We start from the raw sequence: 17,018 nt of genomic DNA on the forward strand, positions 1-17,018 counted from the left end.
CTCGGGGAATTTGGTCGCTTCTCTACAGGGCTGGGTTGGGAGGAGAAGCCCCAAGTCAAACCCTTCTTCTCTACCTCCCTCCTCCCCGGCCACTGGGCTGGTCCTCAAAGACTCCTTCCTGTCCTCGCCCAGGCTGGGTGCAGGCCCAGAGGGTTGGAGCCACACAGAAGGAAGAGGCTGCATTGCTCCCTGCCCCTCCCCAAAGGTAGGGTTCAGACTTGGCAGGAGGGATGGCCATACTGGCTTGCCCCGGGAGCAGGGCTAGGGTCTGTAAGGCTATTTTCCTTTGCGGTGGGAGGGGGGCAGGGAATGAGCACTGGGTGTGGGAGAGGGTGAGAAACAGCAGAATGGGAAGGAGGAAGAGGAGGAAGGGGCCTCCCCGCTGGAGCATAGTTACCGGAGTCATTTCAGCAAAGAAACGCTCGTGTGCATAAGATACACAGTGTGCGCACTCCCAGCCTGCCACCTCTCGGGACCCCTTCCAAGACCACAGAGAGGGTTTTGGGGGTACAGTTGTAGAACCACCCCCATCCCCAGCCTCTTCTCCCCTCTGGTCCGGGAGGAGGAGGAGCTCGGCTGGCGGACAGCGGTGGAAGCGGTATTGTTTTCCTTTGGTTACATATTGAAGGCAAAGGTGAGCTGGACTTACAGTCAACACGGACGGGTGAGGAAGGAAGAGGGGCCATGGCTGGGGTCAGAGAGGGAGGCGGCCCTCCTCAGCCCCTCCACCCCAAGGAACACATGTCTACATGGGGTGGCAGTCCCTCAGTCTCATGTCTCCCACCCCCCACAGCACCAAACAAAAGGAGAAGCCCCCTCCCCCAAGGGCTACTCCCCACCCCAACCTGGGCTGTACATTCAGTGGTTTTCAGCAGTCCTATGGCTCAGGGGGCCACGGGGTGGGGGAGGTGGCCCACCAATCTTGTCTCAGTTGGACAGTGGCAGTGACCTGGGTCTGTGGTCCATCCCAGGACCCACAGTTTGTGCCATTTGTTTTTTCTGAAGGATGGTACACAACCCTACAAAAGCCACCGCCCAATCAGAAACATCCCCCTAAAATCAGAAACTAAAAACTGGCTCTTCTCATGTCACCCCAACTCACGCGTCTGTTTCCCTGTCTCCTATGTAGCCCCGCTCGGCTCCTGTGCTGGGACCTCGGGCTGCCCCGGGCCTCATGTAAAATGGGTCTTTTCACAAAAGTGCTTATTACTCGATGCAAGTGCTTTAGAGCTGCGGTGGGGGGAGGGGAGGGGGAGAAGAGAGGGAAGGGGGTGTTCCCTCCCCACCCAACCCCCTTAAGATTGGGGGGCATTCTGCCTGTTTTACTTCTCCACACCCGTTTAAGTCAAAGAGGTTTAAAACAAAATCTTAACATGACAATAAATATGCAGTGGCCATGAGGATGGTCAGAATGCTTCAGAGACAGCGGCGGGGAGCCGGGGGTGTGGGATTTCCTTTGGCATAAGGAGAGGAGGCTGCTGGCCCTCCAGGCCCCCTCACACCACATGAGGGACAGAGGGCTCCCTGTCATATTCCCGCACTGCTGACACTGTGCTCCGGACAGCAGGGAACAGACAGCCACCAGAAATCTCATCTAGCAAAACCAAACAATGGGGCTCCTGACAAACGCTCAGTCAGTCTTCTGCCGTCGTCAAGCAGTGATAAAGGAGAACACGACTAACCCCCGCGTCACCCCAGGGGAACAAACATTTCCCTGCTCCCCGGGCCCCCACCACCTAATCCCCAGCACCAAGATGAAAGGGAGGGGTGAAATGGGAAGGATTTAGGGAAGAGAATCAAAGTTAGGGGCAAGCTATGCAGAACCAGCAGGGTGGGGGTGGGGTGGGGGCGGCAGCCCTTAAGAGAGGTCACATTGATTGTCGTCTAGGGAAGGAGAGGGCATGAAGGGATGTGGGCAAGAGGGGCATTGCAAGGCCCTTTGGCTTTGAAAACAAAAATAAAAACTAAAAGCTGCACAATCCTTCTCACCAATATGGTCACGTGGAAGCCTTGAAATGGTTTAGGATCTGAGGTGGGGTAGCAAGACACAGAGAGATAACAGGGACCACAGAAAGGAAAGTCGAACACCCCAGGCTTCTGGGAACCAGCGTGAGGTATGGTGCAGGGTGTCTGTAGGGGGAAGGGCTCCCTGGGACAGCCCCTCTCCCATCAGCTCACCCTCGGCAAGGGTGGCAAGACATTCAAGGGACACAACTGAGAAACGGGTAAGAATGTGAGTAGAGCGAGCGGGGTAGGGAAGGAGGTGGAGGGGTCCCTGGGAGAGACCCCTGGACTGTGTAAACGAAGCCCATCCAGTTCTCAGTTCTCAGGGGGCAATACTGACGGCAGCCAAACTGGGCAAGGATGCATGGTGGGGGAGAGGGGCAGGACCTCTATTCAAGTTCTGTGTCTTGGCCCCTGGCTGAGGTATTGCGTGTGAGGAGAGGACACTGGGTTACGGGATTGGGTCCGACTGTGCAGAGGCTCACCAAGGAGATGAATGGACACCAGGGCCAGACGCAATGCTACATTTAAAGAGAGCACCGCCCCTTCTCATTCCAGCCCAGTTTGGCTTCTCAGGTACATTCCAGGAATCGTATTCATGCAGCGCCTACTCAACCCCATCTCTCCCCACTGAGGAAGGCAGGGACTGAGCCTCAAGGTCCATCTGTTGCTCCCTTGACCAGTGCCTCCCTCACTGGAGGAGGCCTGGTTCCCTAACAAGCAGGCCCTACACTGCCCCTGCTCTTCCCACCATCTTTGGCTTCATATCAGGAGCGACTGGGGCAGTGGGGACTCTCAGACATGACAGAAGGTGGAGACAGACAGGGGCATGGAGGAACTCCGGGACTGGGGGACACAGGAGGAAGAAATGGTCCCTACCTCCACTCACATGCAAACACATGCCTGAAACACAGAGGACATACTAGGGCTGTACTTTTGAAATGGGCAGGATATTAATTTGTTTCTTCCCCTAAAGAATAAAATGCTTACTTAAAAATTCATGACAAGCCTCAGAATTCAGGGAGAGGAGAGCCAAGGAGGGAATGGCCACAGGCTCCCCTCCCCGAAAAGAAGTTAAAAGAAAGAAGCAAGGTTAAAGTGCGTGGTTGGAGGCCAGGCTAGAAGTAGGGGAGGAAGCAGGCTGTGGAGGCAGAAGCAGCCCTTGGTTTGCACATGAGGAGCCAGGGGAGAACGTGGGATGAGGGCCAGGTTCAGTAGTTGCTGCTTCAAGTGTCTGCATTTGAATTTTAGGGATGATAGGATATGGGGGGAAGCTCTAGGCCCCAGTGCTAAATACCCTCCCCCCTCATCCTCTAGCTGCCCCTGAAGGGGGAGGGGGACACCCCCAGAGTGCTCACACAGTACCAGAAATTAAGGCTTCTCACTGCTGCAGGGATGGAGGGGCCAAGCACGAAGGCAGTGATGGGTATGGAAGAAAAGGGGGAATCTGCCTGGCAGCAGGGGAAAGAGGGGGACAGAGAGGAGAGTCAGAAGGAAGAGTTGGGGGAGCTGGCAGCAAACAGGGGAAACTGAGAGATGGAGTCAAGGAGGGGGAGCCAGGCATTTAGCAATCATTTTGGGACACTTGGCAGAAGGGGGTGCCCTGGGGGTACCAAGAGCCTGGGGTGCTCCCTGTGGGTCCCAGACCTCTGCCAGGCCAGGATGGTGTGGCAAAGGGGTAGCAGCTGCCCCCAGTGCTTCCTCCCCACCCCACCGTCCAGTCATGTTCTCCTTTAAAGTGCCCAAATGTCTAGACTTCCTCTAATAAATAGAATAAGGTATCAGCCGCCGGCAGGGAGAGGGACACTGGAGGGGGCTACTCGGAGTAGCAGCCATCTAACCCAATGGCGCCATGCCGCTCCTGGCTGTAGGGACAGGAGGCCCCATGAGGCAGGGCGCCACAGCCACCCACCGTCTTGGCGGCTGCGATGCCGCAGTTCTTGAGCAGGCTGAAGCTGAAAGGACTGACGGCGTCCTTGGGTGGGAAAGGCTTCATGGTGGAGAGGATCAAGGCCAGGCAGTCCGCCACATCCTTGTTTGGGGCACAGGCCAGTGCTGGGGTGTGACCTGCAGGCCAATGGGAAGGACTGAGCACTCTGGGCACTGGAGGGGTACCAAGAGGGGCAGGCGCCCACTGTAGTCAGAAATCCAGGTGGCAAGGGCCCAGGGAGGCCCATGGCAAACTCTGACTGCAGGGTAAAGGGCAGCAAACACAGACAGCAGACTGGGGTGTGGGAGGCCTTCCTGACCCTGCCAGATCCACTCACTCCACCAGATTCCCCTGTGAGACTTAGAATACTGGTATTGGGTCCCCCGGGAAGAAAATCTCATTTATGGCAAGGTAAAGAAGTCACCTTCTGAAGAAGGCCCCTGACCCCAAACCCAGGAGAGGCAGGGGGCTCTGGATTCCACCCACCTTCTTCATCCACAGCCAGCACTGTGGCCCCACGACTCAGCAGGGCCTGCACCACAGAAGCAAGTCCATTCCGGGCAGCAATGTGGAGTGGCCTTAGAAGAAAGACAACAGAGAAGGGACAGTAAGTAGAATGCCAGGCTGTCTTGCCACCCCAAGGTGGGTGACAAGGACACTGAACAAATACTGTGAGCTCCAGGGAGCCCCTGGAGTATAGGTTGCTTTCTTCACCCACCTGCCTCCCCCAGCCAGGAGCCCCCTTCCCCGGGCACTCACATCTGCAGTGCACTGTTGGTAGCATTGATAAGGCCAAGGTCTTGGGTTTCTGCCAGGATCATGAGGGCACATTTCTCATGGCCCTGAGGAAGAGGACAGAAAAGTGGACACTTATGGAGTAGAACCCTAACAGACCATGGGGTAGGAGCAGTCTATCCCACAACCCTGAGCCACTTTCCCGAGCCTGCTCTGGGCAGTACCTTGCTACAAGCCAGGTGCAGGGCAGTGTTCTTGTTCTCGTCCAGCACAGTCAGGTCTGCCTTTCCACGATACAGCAGAAATTCTACAAAGGAAACAGGACAGACTGATGTCTTCCCCAGAGCAGTAGCCAAACCACTCACCCTCTGTCCACAGGAGGTGGGACATCCCTTTGGGTTTTTTGTTTTGTTTTTCGAGACAGGGTTTCTCTGTACCTTTGGAGCCTGTCCTGGAACTAGCTTTTGTAGACCAGGCTGGTCTCAAACTCACAGAGATCCACCTGCCTCTGCCTCCCAAGTGCTAGGATTAAAGGTGTGCGCCACCAGCGCCCGGCGACATCCTCTTGTATTATGAACCCCAGGTTCCCATATGCCCTCCAGGATGGGCTGGCCCACCCCATCAGCATCCTGTCAGGGTGGCCCCTACACACCCACAGCAGCGGTCTGCCCGTTCTCGGCTGCCGTCATTAGCGCAGTGCGGCCAGTGTGGTCAGTGGCATTCACTTCTGCTTGATGTTGCAACAGCATCTGGAGCCCAGAGACATTGTCCGCGAAGGCAGCGGCGTGAAGGGGGGTCCTGGAGGGGAGGCAGAGTAGGGCTGAAATAGGGAGCACTCTTCTGCAGGTGCAGAAACCAGAGGGTTCCTGTCACTCACCGTCCTTTGGCGTCTCGGCTGTTCACAATCTTGGCACCCAGAGCTCCCAGCAGCATCTCTGTGGTGCTGTCCTGGTTATTAATTCTGGAGAGGGGAGGAGGGATCATCAGAAGCAGCGAACTAGAGGACTCCCTGCCTGAGCCCGGGTCCCCCCCGAGAAGGTTGATGCACATACACTGCACAGTGCAAAGGAGTGAAGGGGTTTCCCTCCAAGTATGAGAACGGGCTGTGTTCAAGTAACAACTCCAGACAATCTTCATGTCCTGGCACAAGGAAGAAAGCACAGTAAGGGTGAGAAACAGCAAAATCCTCCATCTGTCCTGTCCTGCTTCTGGCCCCCCCAATCTACTTCCAGATCCCCTTCCGACTATATATATCCCTGTGCCCGCCAAAGCCCACTCGTACCAGTGTAGGAGGCCCAGTGCATGGGCGAGTATCCGCTGTAATCGACACCAGCATCTAGGGGGTCTGTGGAAAGCGCAGCCTGCAGCAGAGTCCGCAGCACTGCAGTATGGCCACAGGCTGAGGCCAGGTGAATAGGGGTGCGGCCCTTAAAGTCTCGGCACAGCACAAATGCATCATGGTCCAGCAGGGCAGCCAGGCAGTCCTCACAGCCAGTCACTGCCTGCAGGGCACACAGAGGTCAAGTGGTGAGAAGCCACTCATTTTCCAGTGGCTAGTTGCTGGGGGCTGGCCCAGCAGCAAGAACTATTTCCAGGAATCCATCCTTTCCACAATAATTGTAGTGTTAGGGGTCAGCAGCTACTTCCCTCATAGGCAGAATGGCCAGAGTCAGTCCTGAAACTATCAGAACAAAAGACCAAGCAGAGGGGGAGGAGACTGAGGCCCAGAGGATTCTGCGGTTCTGAAAGCCAGGCACACCTGGAGTCTCAGTTACTCAGGAGGCTGAGGCTGGAGGATCCCTGGAGCCCAACAGTGGAGAACCAGCCTGGGTGACAGAGTGAGACCCCTCAAATCAAAAGAGCTGCTGGGCACGGTAGTACACACCCAGCACTTGGAAACCAGAGGCAGGCAGATCTCTTGAGTTAAGAACAGCTTGGCCTACGCATTAATTCAGAGCCTGCCAGGCTCCATAGCAAGATCCTATCTATTAAAAAAACAAAACAACCCAACCCAACCCTGAAAGGACAGCAGCAAAGCTTAGATGGGCAGCAAGCACAGTCTGGGTGGGCAATGGCTGAGGATGATGACAGACAATGTCACCAGAAAGGAGGGGAGATACTCATCTCAGAGCAAACACAGGCCCGGGAAGACTCAGAGGCAGAATCCTATTCTACTTACTGACACTGATGATGCCCTGCTGCCGGGGGTCCTGTGCTCCTACCCGCAGCCTGTAGGTAAGCAACCTTATCCCCAGCAGCCCACTCACCCCACGGTGGAGGGCAGTGCGGCCCCGGAGGTCAGCAGCGTCAGCCGTGGATCCTTTCTCTAGCAGCAGATGTACACAGTCCACGTGACCATTCATAATGGCCAGCATCAGTGGGGTTCTACAGAGCAGGGAGGAGAGAGGTGAGGGAGAAAGGACAAGGGTCTGGCAAAGGGGAACACACACCCCTGGCCCACACTCACTGTCCATAGGCATCCATGACATCTGTGATGTCAGCTCGCTCCCCACTGTCAATCAGCAAGTGCAGGGAGTCAGTGTGGCCAGAGGCAGCTGAAAGAGAAGGGGGCCTCTGTCAGGACAGTGTCGGGGGGAAGAAGGGCTCAAGGACTGAAGTCCTGCGATGGCCTAGGGCAAGGAGAAAGCTTCAGGTAGGAAGCCATGAATCAAGACTTGGAGTTTCCGTCCTCCTTGCCCTAACGCACTCCCAGCCCTACTATTCAGGGCCACTAACCAGCAGCATGCAGGGGTGTCCACTTGCGTTTACGCTCCTTGATGAGGGCAGAGGCACCGTGGGCCGTGAGCACCTCCACACACTCTGTAGAGCCTCGCTCCGTGGCCAGGAAGAGCGCGGTCCGGCCCTTGTGGTCCCTGACATCCAGATTCACCAGCGTTTCCGCCAGCGTCTTCAGGGCTTCACAGTGACCGTTGTAGGCCTGTGGGCAACCGACAATCAGCTGATGCCCGTCCTCTTCCTACTCTGCTCCAAGTACACACAGTCAGCGCACTCTTTCCAGACAACCCGCCTGCCGCATCCCAGCGAGAATGCAGACACAAGGCTGGCGGGGGCTCAGCGGGGAAAGGTGCTGTACAAGCCTGAGAACCTGAGCTGCAGCCCTAGAGCCCAAACACAGGTAGGAGGAGAGCTTCACAGGCACACCATGGTACACACATGTCCATGCACACGTCATCATCATTCATACACACAATCATACTAAGTAAAAAAATTCAAGTTATTCTTGACACCTGCGAATGGTCAGGTCAGAACAAGAAGGCACAAGGAGAAGACATGGACTCACAGCTAAGTGCAAAGGGCTGACGGGAACGGTGCTCTCCACATCCTCCAGGCAGTTAAAGGACATTTCTAAGAGCTGCAATGAGCAGGAAAATACATGCTGAGGTTCTGGAACATCCAAGATGTGGGGACCCCCCTGCCACTTACAGGAACCCCTTAATCTCCCAATTCAACTGCCCCTGGCTTTGTGACCACGAACCTGAAGGCAGACTACAGCCCTGCTCCTGCCCCCTCCCCCAGACCAGGTTCCCATACATACCAGTTCCAGGTTCTGTCTGTTGCCGTAGGCGGCTGCATAGTGCACAGCTGTGTAGCCCTGCCTGTCCCGCAGGGAGGGGTCTGCACCATTATCCAATAAGAACTCCAGACAGCTGGGGAGCCAGGGTAGATTGTCAGGCAGGGATAGGGCCAGCCCAGCAAAGGTGCAGCTGAGGGGAAGAGGGGGCAGGGAGCAGGGGCAAGGAAATCCCACAGGCCAAGTTCTGTTCTGAGCAAGTTCTCTAAATCCTGCCCACCTAGTCTTCAACCCTACACCTGGGCCACCAGCTCCAACACTGTCCTTTCCTCTGTACCCTCTTCCAGAGAACACGGGCACATGGTTGGCTAACAGCCTGCTGGTAGAGGTGGGTATGCTCATTCCTGCCTCCAAACCTGCTCCTCCCCCAAATAGCTAAAGTCCAACTCACTGAAAACTCAGACTGCCTTGCTCTGCTGTCTGGGGTCTTCCTAATACCTGATTGTTCCCTTCTCAGGGTTCCCTTGGTGCTCTTCGCTTCCCTTAGTCAGAGTTGTAACAGTAATGACATTTAGCATTTACTCTGTGTGGTAAGCATCTCTGCCTATCCATTTAACTGTTGCAATCATGCTCAGAGCTAGATATTTTCATCCCTACTGGAGCTTAGAAAACCTAAGCAGAGGGGGAAGTCACAGAGCCGAGCCTCTGACCCCTTCAACATCCCCGCCCCAGGTCTTTCTGTGTAGCTATTGAACTCACTCTGTAGACTAGGCTGGTCTCAAACTCAGAGATCCATCTGTTTCTGCCTCCTAAGTGCCAGGATTAAGGGTGTGTGCCACCAGGCCTGGGTTTTTTCTTGTTTGCTTTTTGAGCCCCCTGTAGCCTAAGCGGGCTGTAAACTCACACTGTAGCGAATGACCTTAAGTTCCTGACCTTCCTACTGTAACCCCCGAACAATAAAAATTAAAGGCCTGTGACACCATGCCCTACATTTTGTTTTTAAAGCCAGGGTCTCATTTAGTAGCCTTGGCTGTCATGGGAGCATCCATATAGACCAGGCTGGCCTTGAACAGAGATCTGCCTCTGCCTCCCAAATACTAGGATCAAAGGTGGATGCCATAATGACCAGCTCTGTTCAAACTCAATTTCTGAATTCTAAGACTTGCAGACAAATCACGAGGACAATGAGCTTCCATACACCTCACACTCAGTCTCCCATGGCCAACTTCTTACATCAGCAATACGAAAGCTCTTTACCTATGGTTTTTTTCTTTTAGTTTTCTGAGACAGGGTTTCTCTGTGTAACAGTCCTAGCTGTCCTGGAACTAGCTCTGTAGACCAGGCTGGTCTTGAACACACAGAGATCTGCCTGCCTCTGCCTCCTGAGTGCTGGGATTAAAGGCGTGTGCCACCATCGCCCGGCTGTTTTAGACTTTTTAATGATGCTTATGGAAACACAATTTCTCCTATTCATTTATGTCACTAATTTTCAACTAATTTTGCCCTCTAGGCAAACAGTCCTTGATTGGAAGCGTCTCACCCCAGTTCCTGGCATCCATTCTGGGATGTTTGGTCATAAACATCACCTCAGCTCCTTATCACACCCCTATATCCAAGAGTCTGAAATGTAAAGCTGGGGGCATCACCCCAGCCCTCTAACACCCCTATATCCAAGATGTCTGGGATGACTGGAAGCCCCTGGGCCTGGCAGTTGCCCTGGCTTGGACTCCAACTCCCAGCTTGCCAAGCGCTGACCCCTCCCCGGGGAGGGTCAGGACCACTCCCCCCGGCTATTAAGACTTGTGCTGGAAAGAACACTTGGTTTTGGGTCTGTGTGTCTGTGTGCATTTTCTTCCTTTTCCTTGCCGTGCTCTCCCGGCCACCCAAGATTGCCGTCTAATAAAGCTGGGCACTTGGTCTGTTTTAATCTGGTCTGATTGGATTTCTTTGTGTCGGCACAGAGATTTTTCCTAACAGTACTGAAGAAATTTTTGGTCGTCACGTTGTTTTGATGTTGAGAACTGTTTTAACATTGTACTCTACCCCCACACAGCCCTGGAGTAACTCAACTGTCCTGTTTTGTCTGAGAGAGAAGGTCTGACTGTGTAGCCCTGGCTGACCTGTAACTCACAATATAGACCAGGTTGGCCTCAACCTCTGCTTCCCGAGTGCTGGGAATAAAGGTTCATCTTTCATCCTTTAGTACCAGCTAGGAGGTGGCCCAGCAGCATACTGCCTGCCCAGAATGAACAAAGATCATCCCAGGATCCATCCCCAGCACTTCAGTACCTAGAGCCACACCTGGAACACGAAGAATGAACATTCGGTTAAGAAGTCTCATGTATGTAGTTTTCCCAGCTTTCTAAGGGGCACTTTTAAGCCTCTCCCTCAGGACAGGGGCTATCTGTCATCTTTCACCACATGACACTGCTAGTCAACTGACAAGGCAGCACTGGCGGTGGTGGCCACAGCAATGAAGATTCAAAATGGGCGGGAGGATAAAAGGGCCAGGTGGCACCGCAGGGAAGGCCCACGCCAGTGTCCTCCTCAGTACTTACAAGAAGGCCTCCTTCCTGCGGGATTCCTTCAGTAGCTCATCCTCTTCAGCATCGTGGCTGGAAGCAGTGTGGGGTTCCGCTCTGGCATAACAGAGGAGACCGGTTAGGAGATCGAGGAGAGGTAAAGGGTTTACAAAGAAGCAAGGTAGGAGCCTGACCTCCGGTAGGTGTCAGAAGCAGCAGCATAGTGAAGAGGAGAGCAGCCTTTACAGTCAGCCTCGTTGACGCCCGCCCCGGCGGTCACCAGTGTCACTGCGCACTGATAGCTCCCGTTGGCAGCTGCATAGTGCAGTGGGGTCCTGGGGAGCATGTTACAGTATGAGTGAGAGACTCAGGGACAGATAGAGCAGGCCCAGATGTGTAGTAAAAGGGTACACGGTAACACGCTCCTCCTCCTCCTTCCATGGCCAGCCCTGGGCACCCTGAACATGAACTTGCCTTCCAAACTTGTCTCTCCTTCTCAGGTCCGCCCCACTGCTCAAAAGCAAATTAAGACATTCAACATTCCTAAAAGAAGACCAGGCGTAAGAGTGAGAGCCTTGAAGCAGGGCCACCAACCCAAGGAGAAGCTGAGAACGCAAAACCAGACCATCTCTATCTGTTCAAGGAAAGAGTCAGGCAGACAGTGGGTACCCATGCCCAGCTCACAAGGCCTAGAAGGAAAGGACTCACCCTCCAGAAGCAGCAGCATGAAGACAGGTGCGGCCAAGGCTGTCAGGTGTGTTGATGTCAAACCCAGCAGAGAGCACGTGCTCATTGCTGAGTGAAGACACGATGCTGTACAGCTGACCTGGAGGAGCACACCAGCCACATATGCATCCAGGAGCCTCAGCCTCCTCTGCCCCACCCCCGCCAGTCAGCACATACCTGAGGAAAGAAGCTTCCGGCAACAGTCAGAGAATCCAAAGAGAACAGCTAAGTGCAGGGGAAACATGTCGTGGATACCGCGCCTGGGAAGAGGTTGAGGGGCTCAGCGCTGGGGCCAAGGAAGGATAAGTTACAGAGCTCCTTTCTGTGGTCTCTCACTGCCACCCTAGGAATTAGGGGAAGAGGGTCCCCAAACTTCCCTGACAGCATCTTAGGGCCTCTGTGTTTGATGTGAACGGCACACACAGTCCCGCTGCAGTGACTCACCGGGCGGTGTCCGCGCCATTGGTCATCAGAGTGCTGATGAGCAGCTCGTGTCCGTAGCGAGCAGCCACATGGAGTGGTGTGTTCCCAAATTTGTCAGCACAGTCGATCTCGCTACCTGAGGCCAGGACACACAACCCAGGCACACCTCAGGCTCAGGTCTACTCACACCAGGCGGGAAGCACTCGAGGGCTCTTTATTACAGGTTGAACTGAATAGGCATTCTCCATGCTTTTTTTTTTTTTAAGCCTCAGACTGGGAAAAGGTAGAGTTCCAAACACCTATCTTGAGTGGAAGATGGGGAGGGAGGAAGCAGGGGGTTCTAGGTCCCCTGGAGGAAAAGAGCACAAAGTCTGAGCCCATACCATTCTGAATGAGGATCTGGGAACGCGTGAAACGGCCATGGATAGCAGCCATGTGCAGAGGACTTTTTCCTTCTTTGCTCTGTGGAGACATGTTGGTGCTTGTTAAACGTAAAGCAGAAACTGCCCTGTGTCCACTTTGAAAAGCACATCGACCAGGATGAAAATGTGACATGGTTACCCAACCACGGTCTCAAGGCCCTGATAAGACCTAACCACCCAGGAGACCAGTGGGTAATTCCCCCAGGAGAACTACGTGGACATGGTTGGAGTCTCAGAGCTATTAATATATGTCTCATCCTCTTAGGTACCTGGTAGTTGACATCAGCCCCGTTATTAACCAACAGCTCCAAGCAGAGAGCGCCATTGGTGGAGACAGCAGCCACATGCAGCGGTGTGAAACCCTTGTCGTTCGGCTGGTTGACGTTGGCTCCGGCGTTCACCAGCTCAATAGCCACAGCATCCTGGCCCAGGTAGCAAGCGATGTGCAAGGCTGTGTTTCCAAAGGCGTTGGGCTCATCGATCTGGGTTTCCAGGGGGAAGGTATGGGTTATCAGTCGAAACAAGGCTGGAAGCAGCCAATTAGCCTAAGAGTCCTAGAAATCCCACCAGTCAGTCCCTTCGGGTTTCTGCTCCAAAAGAATAATGCCATTACATAACATGAGCTTTCTTCAGGTCCTTCCACCGTACCCTTCCAACCTTCAGAAACCACACCAACAGCCCCAGAACCGCCCATCTCTATAACAAATTCTGACTTCCAATTCCCTGTCTTGAACACCGAGACACAGCGTTTACTGCTCTGACCTCAGCCCCCATCCGGAGCAAGTACTTCACCACTTCAATCTGGCCGCTGGCCGCAGCTGTATGGAGCAGCCCGTAGCCCTTTCGGTCCTTACAGCTGAGGTCTGCTCCACGTGCCACCAGCAGTTTCAGGACCTCCAAATGCCCTAGGGAAACAAGGAAAAAAAAGTAGGCCTAGGGTGAACCCACAGGCCCCAAGCTCCTTCTCCCAAAGGCTCCAGGCTCCTCCCTCCAAAGACTAACTCCCTATTCCTGCCCCTTTCCCTGTGTGTCTCTCACCTAGGAAAGCTGCCCAATGCAGCGGCTGCCGCTCCTTTTTATCACAGACATTCAGGCTGGCTCCCTTATTGAGGAGCAGGTTCACCGTCTATGTGAGGATAAAAAAAGACACAGACAGGTTCATGCCCTCAACCTACCCAAGGGCATGGCTTGCCGATCTCCTGAAAAATAGATAGCAGCCTGGTATCTTTTCGCTTCGTGTTTAAGTGCCTGGATAGCAGTTAGTGCCTCTGTTCCTGAGCAAAACAATCTGGGATCAGGCACCACAAGATGCCAATGGGTAACAGAAATGAAGGCTCTCTTGGGTGCTGTGCTCTGCCGGCTCTCAGAATCTCACGAGTCTCTGCAAATGTGCTGGACAACATGGACTTTCTCATCATAAAAAAAGACACATACATAAAAAATTTCCAGTGCCCCACGCCTTAAACTCCAGCACTCCAGAGGTAAAGACAGGCAATCTCTGAGTTTGAGGTCAGCTTGGTCTCAGAGTTGAGTTCCAGCTCTACTTAAGGAAACCATGTCTCAAAAAAAATCCAAACAAAACAAAATACAAATAAAAATTTCCATGGAATCTCAAAAAGTCCTCCTGAAGTCCAAGTCAAACTTCAGGATAAGTATTGTGGCACATGCCTGCAGTAACTTAACTAGCGCTCGGGCAGGAAAACTGTTACAGTTTAAGGCTGTCTCAAAATAATAGCTAAAAAGAGGGATGTAGCTATGGTTGAGCAGTTGACACTCACCTACCAACGAAAACACCAGAAAGCAAAAGAATTTCAATAGTGGATTCGAAGTGCAGCTCAGTAACACAGCCCTTACTGAGCATATAACACAGTCATTCAATAAAAACTCAGTGCAAACTGCTGATGGTAGTGCATGCCTTTAATCCCAGCACTCAGAAGGCAGAGGAAGGGAGACATAGGTGAGTTCAAATTCAAGCCTGGTCTAAACTACACAGCAAGTTCCAGGCCAGCCAAGCATACGTAGTAAGACCCTGCCTCAAAAACAGACAAAACAGCCAGGCATAGCACATGCCTTTAATCCCAGCACTTCGGAGGCAGAGACAGATGTCTGTGAATTTGAGGCCAGCCTGGTCTACAAAGAGAGTTCCTGGACAGTCAGAGCTGTGACACAGAGAAACCCTGTCTCGAACAGACAAAACAAAATCCCACAAAACCCTCAATCTAATCATTCATTTGCTGCTTGAGCCCCTCCTGCCCCGAACCCGGAAACACGGAAAGAGTGAGTGGGTGGGGAAGGGGAGACTGCCCAGACCAGCATGGTCCTCACCTCGAGATGCCCACTGTGTACTGCATGGTGCAGAGCACTGCGCCCGCTCCTGTCAGCCACATTGAGGCTGCTCAACAGGGGTGCCAGAGCCTCAGCACACTTGGTGGCCCGGTTGGCAGCAGCCACATGCAGTGGTGTCTGCCACAGCTTGTCCCGGGCATTCACATCAGCTGAGTGTGCCAGCAGCAGTCCCAGCACCTTCTGTGGAGGAGCAAGGGACAAGAGAAGAGAAACGGAGAGCAGGAAGTAAAACAAGAGGGAGGAAGCAGGAGGGGCTGGCCCCGCTCCTTCCCAGGGTAGCCTCTTCATCCTCTTCTTTTCCTCTAGAATGTTCTCTCCTAACCTGATCTCATGAGAGCTTAAACATCTTTGCTGAGGGAAACAGATCCTTCTTCCCCAAGCCACCCTCCGATCACCCTCAATCCAACTCCTAAACATCTTCACTCACACGTACCCCCCACCCTAGGTAAGCCCATACACCCCAAGCCTAACCTTCAGGAAAACCAAACGCTCACACTACATTAGTGGCAAAAACACCATCCCCACAGCCCTTCCTTAGGCACCAAAATCCTATCTATTACCCCAACAAACGCACATACTGGATCCTCTCCAAACTCCTACCAAAATGCCCCCCTAGACACCGCACACATCATTCTACCTGACCTCAAGCTTTTCCCTCCTAGCAGCTGGAGCTAAGGAAGTGATGGAGGATCGAGGAAGAGGTCTTTCCCTCTCTTCAAGGTTGATGGCACCATGGCACACGACTCCACAAATGAGTTTGTCCCCTTATGCAGTCAGCCTCCATGTTGTGTGAGGGGCAAGGACGCATCACTACTTGCCACCCCATCACAACTAGAGAAATCTTAGTGCCCAGAGGGGGACCAGACTTAAGGTGGCCCCCCGGGGAGGGATGACTCACTCAGGCCTGGCAGCAGGGCCCCCGCAGTCTGCCAGCCCAGTGTTAAGCTCTCCCTGACGTCACATCAGCTGGCAGCACTCAGCCCCCCTTACCAGGCAGTTCTAGGGGCAGGAAGGAGGGGCCAGAGCCTGGTCTCCTCCCTGCATGGGGCAGAATAGTCCACAGGGCAGAGAGCTGAGTTTCTCTAGCCCTCCAACCCATCCTTTGTGGGAAGATGAACTGAGTGAGGTAGGGTCCATACCTCATTTCGGGAGGCAGCGGCACGATGAAGAGGGGTCAGCCACAGTGTGTCCTTAGCGTTGACATTAGCACCTGTGTGGACACAGTTTCCTATTTTGTTGGGATTGAGGGGTGGGGGAATGGGAACCTGAATGGACAAAAAGGCACATTCCTGGACCAGGCACCCGCAATCAACCCGTGAGTATGAAGAGTCTTCTCCCTTCCCTAGGTGCCACACCTTCCTGCTCCCCACTTTCACCTGACATCAGTAGCAACTGGAGGATGGGGACATCGCCTACGTAGGCAGCAGCATGTAATGGGGTTCGCCTCTCTTGGTCCTGGAAAGGCAGAAAGAGGCAGCTGCAGAGAGAAATTACCCTGGACCCTGGCTCAAGTATAAGAACTCCAAGCCCTTCCCTACCATCCCTTCCTCTAGGTTCTGCAGGGTCTCAAATCCCTATACGGGGATTCAAAAGGCAGCATCCTGGGAGGGTGGAGTCAGGGACACCGACCAAGAAACCTACTCCTTTTTCCAGGAGGGGTGGGGGCGCTGCAGACCCCGATGGTCGAGAGGAGAACATCGTTCTCTGGGTATCCCCAGAACCCGTTGGTCGGTGCTCCATGCCTGACCAACCCTAAATGCGGAGCAGGCTCTCATTTCGAAGTAGAAAGAGCTGCAGTTTCATCACAGCAGAGGAGAAACGGAGCCGCCCCACTTGTGGGGAGGGGTCCCGAACACCGGAGCCCGGATTCCGGCTCGCCATCCTCCCCAACTCACCAGCACATTGATGTTCTCCTTCTGCGAGAGGAGGGAACGCACTTCCTCCACATCTCGGCTAAAGATGGCCTGGACCAGGGGCGGCTGCAGGGAGAACCAGCTTTCAGGGAGCGGGCCAGAGCCAGAGCGGAACCGGGAGGTGGGGGAGCACACAGGTTGGAGGGGGGCGTCGCTGGAGGGGCTCCGCTACAGAGGTCCTGGCTGCAGCAGATTCCGGCGGTGCCTCCACCGGTCGCCAGGCCCCCAAGGACACCGGCTCAGCGGACGGCAGCACGGCGTGGGGCGCGGCGGGAGCCGCGGGAAACCCCGGGCTCGGGCCCAGCCTAGGCCGCACATCCCCAGGCTCGCGTGGCGGCGGCGCCGGGCCCTGGAAGGAGGACGTGGGGAAGGGCAGGAGGGCTGACCTGGTCCGTGATGCTGAGGATCCCCATGGCCCGGCCCAGGCTCCGTCCGCATCGAGCTCGCGGCGGCGGCGGCAGCGGC

At 54.4% G+C, this 17,018-nt stretch overlaps 1 protein-coding gene across 1 annotated transcript; it reads right to left on the bottom strand.

The window, feature by feature from the left end:
- Positions 1 to 1,345: 1,345 nt before the first annotated feature.
- Positions 1,346 to 17,012, bottom strand: Ankrd52 (ankyrin repeat domain 52). Its single transcript, XM_005371193.1, has 28 exons — positions 16,940 to 17,012; positions 16,536 to 16,619; positions 16,017 to 16,095; positions 15,780 to 15,850; positions 14,620 to 14,820; positions 13,333 to 13,420; positions 13,057 to 13,199; positions 12,564 to 12,776; positions 12,256 to 12,334; positions 11,894 to 12,008; positions 11,627 to 11,709; positions 11,432 to 11,549; positions 11,198 to 11,266; positions 10,918 to 11,058; positions 10,760 to 10,840; positions 8,226 to 8,337; positions 7,971 to 8,042; positions 7,406 to 7,607; positions 7,137 to 7,224; positions 6,937 to 7,054; positions 5,952 to 6,171; positions 5,722 to 5,809; positions 5,547 to 5,630; positions 5,322 to 5,467; positions 4,894 to 4,976; positions 4,694 to 4,776; positions 4,421 to 4,512; positions 1,346 to 4,071 (listed from the first exon to the last, which is right to left on the bottom strand). The coding sequence occupies exons 1-28, from the start codon at positions 16,964 to 16,966 to the stop codon at positions 3,821 to 3,823; spliced, it is 3,231 nt and encodes a 1,076-aa protein (XP_005371250.1). The 5' UTR covers positions 16,967 to 17,012; the 3' UTR covers positions 1,346 to 3,820.
- Between the last annotated feature and the right edge of the window lie 6 nt (positions 17,013 to 17,018).

Source organism: Microtus ochrogaster, unplaced genomic scaffold, assembly GCF_000317375.1.
Source record: "Microtus ochrogaster isolate Prairie Vole_2 unplaced genomic scaffold, MicOch1.0 UNK99, whole genome shotgun sequence".
NCBI classification, from domain to species: domain Eukaryota; kingdom Metazoa; phylum Chordata; class Mammalia; order Rodentia; family Cricetidae; genus Microtus; species Microtus ochrogaster.

What these genes read in the sequence shown, in the direction of transcription:
- Ankrd52 (XM_005371193.1), bottom strand. Translation starts at nt 16,966, where the DNA reads ATGGGGATCCTCAGCATCACGGACCAG. An exon ending in GCATTGGGCAGCTTTCCTAG is followed by an intron (nt 13,200 to 13,332) that starts GTGAGAGACACA and finishes TTGTTTCCCTAG; the next exon opens with GGCATTTGGAGGTCCTGAAA. An exon ending in GCACTGCCCTCCACCGTGGG is followed by an intron (nt 6,172 to 6,936) that starts GTGAGTGGGCTG and finishes TGTGCCCTGCAG; the next exon opens with GCAGTGACTGGCTGTGAGGA.